This window comes from Athene cunicularia (genome assembly GCF_003259725.1).
Source record: "Athene cunicularia isolate RWA chromosome 20 unlocalized genomic scaffold, athCun1 chr20_part1, whole genome shotgun sequence".
In the NCBI taxonomy this organism is placed as follows: Eukaryota; Metazoa; Chordata; class Aves; order Strigiformes; family Strigidae; genus Athene; species Athene cunicularia.
Genome location: NW_020799125.1, coordinates 472,636 through 474,909, shown reverse-complemented (window position 1 = coordinate 474,909; position 2,274 = coordinate 472,636). Strand labels below are relative to the sequence as shown.

The 2,274-nt window shown below is 62.7% G+C and overlaps 1 protein-coding gene across 1 annotated transcript in view; it reads right to left on the bottom strand.

Annotated features, from left to right (window-relative positions):
- Positions 1-354: 354 nt before the first annotated feature.
- The window catches only part of C20H20orf204 (chromosome 20 C20orf204 homolog), a 3,496-nt gene continuing 1,576 nt past the window's right edge, over positions 355-2,274 (bottom strand). Inside the window, exons 2-5 of the mRNA XM_026862294.1 lie at positions 1,382-1,516; positions 1,079-1,141; positions 821-973; positions 355-465 (exon numbers count right to left, since the gene is read on the bottom strand). Coding sequence (XP_026718095.1) covers positions 355-465; positions 821-973; positions 1,079-1,141; positions 1,382-1,465 — 411 coding nt within the window. The 5' untranslated portion in view covers positions 1,466-1,516. The remainder of the gene's footprint in view (positions 466-820; positions 974-1,078; positions 1,142-1,381; positions 1,517-2,274) is intronic.

Genomic DNA, 2,274 nt, shown 5'->3' with positions numbered 1-2,274 from the left:
CCCCCACCCCCCCCGCCATCACGCAGGCGTTAGGGGGGAAAAATGCCGCCACCCCCCCATGGGGTTTGTGTGAAGGCTGGAGTGGCCAAACCACCCGTGGCCGTGCTCTCGGGTGCCCAAGGGTCCCCAGAGGTGGCTGTCCCTGTCCCTCAGCACATCACCCAGAGGGCAGAGGGCCAGGTCAGGTCTGCAGGTGCTTTTCCAGGCCAGCAGCATCTCCGCCCCACAGCCACAAACCCCGGGCAGCGTTAGTCCCGGGTGATTTGCCCGGCAGTGGAGGGGGGGACACAACACCAGCACCACACCAGAGCCAGGCTGAGCTGGAGCTCCGCTGCCCTGGGGTTTCCCCGTGAGTTAATGAGTTGCTGGCGGCTGCTGTAGAGGATCCTCCCGGCCGGGGTTTCCCCGGAAGAGCCCCGGGGATGCCAGGGGAGCCCAGACCAGCCCTTCGGGGAGAAATCTCACCTACGAGCACCCAGGAGGCAGAGCAAGACTGGGTGCACCCACCCTCCGGGCGAGCATCCCACGAGCACGAGGGTTTGTGTTCCCATCAGCTGTGGCATTGGGCGGACAAACCCGCTTGGGAGCTGGTGGTAAAACCCTGCCAGTTTGTCCCACAATGCCACAGCCGGATTTCCCACCGTGGCCAGTTTAAAGCTCACTGGGATGTGCCGTCAACACAGCACGGAGCTTCCCCCCACCCCGGGATGCTGCAGGCAGAGCCTGGAGACTCCTCATGTGCAGGCAAGGGTGTGCAAGAGCCTGCGTGCTGGGGAACTGGGAGCCACTGGTGTGACTGGGAAGGGGGCAGGGCTCCCACCTGGCTGATTTTTCTGCAGTTCTCCCTGAGCACAAAGTCGGTGTTTCTGGCCACCTTCCACACCGCCAGCTCCTCGGGGCTGCGCAGGGTGCCAGCCGCCACCTCCCGCAGGGACATGCTGATGTTGTAGATGGAGAGCAGGATCTTCTGGTCCTGGAGAAGGGAGAAGCACCCGGGCCCGGGCAGGGAGAGGGGCTCGACAGCTCCCCGGGGGCTCAGCCCACACAAGGCACCAGCCCAGGGTCCCTTGCTGCTCACCTTGTCTGAACGACAAGCCAGCCCAACCCTTCTGCTCCTGTCTGCTGATCCGCTCAGGTTTTTCTGGAGAAATCAAGCAAAAAAAAAAAAGATCAGACATCCTAAATCATCCGTGCCTCCCCCATGAGGGAACCCCCTATTCAAACACAACACTCCCCAAAAACACCAGCAAAGGAGCCAACCCCATACCGAGCTTTTCCCAGGCTCATCCCTCCCACCCGTGTCCTGCAGCAGGGCCGCATCCAGCTCAGCAGCATCCCCCTGTGCGGGGGCCCTGGGCAGACCCCCCCCGTCCCTGCTCACCAGGTTCTGGATCTCGTGGAAGATGACAGCACGGTACTGCCGGAGGATTTTGGCGATGCTGCACCTCTTGCCTCTGCTCAGCATGGCCACGAGCAGGAGGAGCAGAACAGCACAGGAGAGAGCCCGGGGGAGAATCTGCACAGGGAAGGGCTCAGCATCAGCCGAGGTGGGGGGGAAACTGGGGGTGAAGGGATGCTCCGGGCTCCGCCTTCAGCCCCTGGCCACAAGCCTCCATCAGGCTGGTCCCTAAGCTCTCTGCCTCAACAGGGTCCCCAGCAGGTTCCCAGCTTGTGGCATTTCAAGGCCAGACCCTCAAGAACCACCAAAAAAAAAAAATCAAGAGGAGCAGAAAAAGACGTGCCCTGCTCTTTAGAGAGGGGCTGGAGGCAGGGAGCCAGCAAACCTCCACGCCTCCATGTGAATGGTTTGGGGCACTCCCAGGAGGATGCTCTCTGCAAACCCCGCAGCACGGACGCAGTTATTCAACATTTTTCCAGCTCCCACACAGCCCTGGCTCGTCCCAGGCCTCGGGTGCCCTCACACCAGAGGCAGCAGCAGCAGCACAAGCGCCTGCTCTCGCCAGCGTGACCCAGCTCCTGGCCCCGAGCCGGCCCCGGCAGAGCGGGGAAACCCAAGCGCTGACATCCGAGCTGGCGGGGAGCACGGGGAGGGGGCGGCCGGACCCTTCAAGGGATGAAGTTTTTTTGAAGAAAAGCCAACGCAACCTCAGGTGACCGGGAATATTTGAGCAGTTCCACAGCAGCGGGGCGAGGATGGGAAGCCTGATCCACGCACAGCATCTGCCAGGAAAGGAGCCCGACAGCTCACGTCTCCGCATCGCTGAGCGATGGCACGGCCCTGGGGCCCCATCCTGCAGGAAAAGCCCCCCCCCC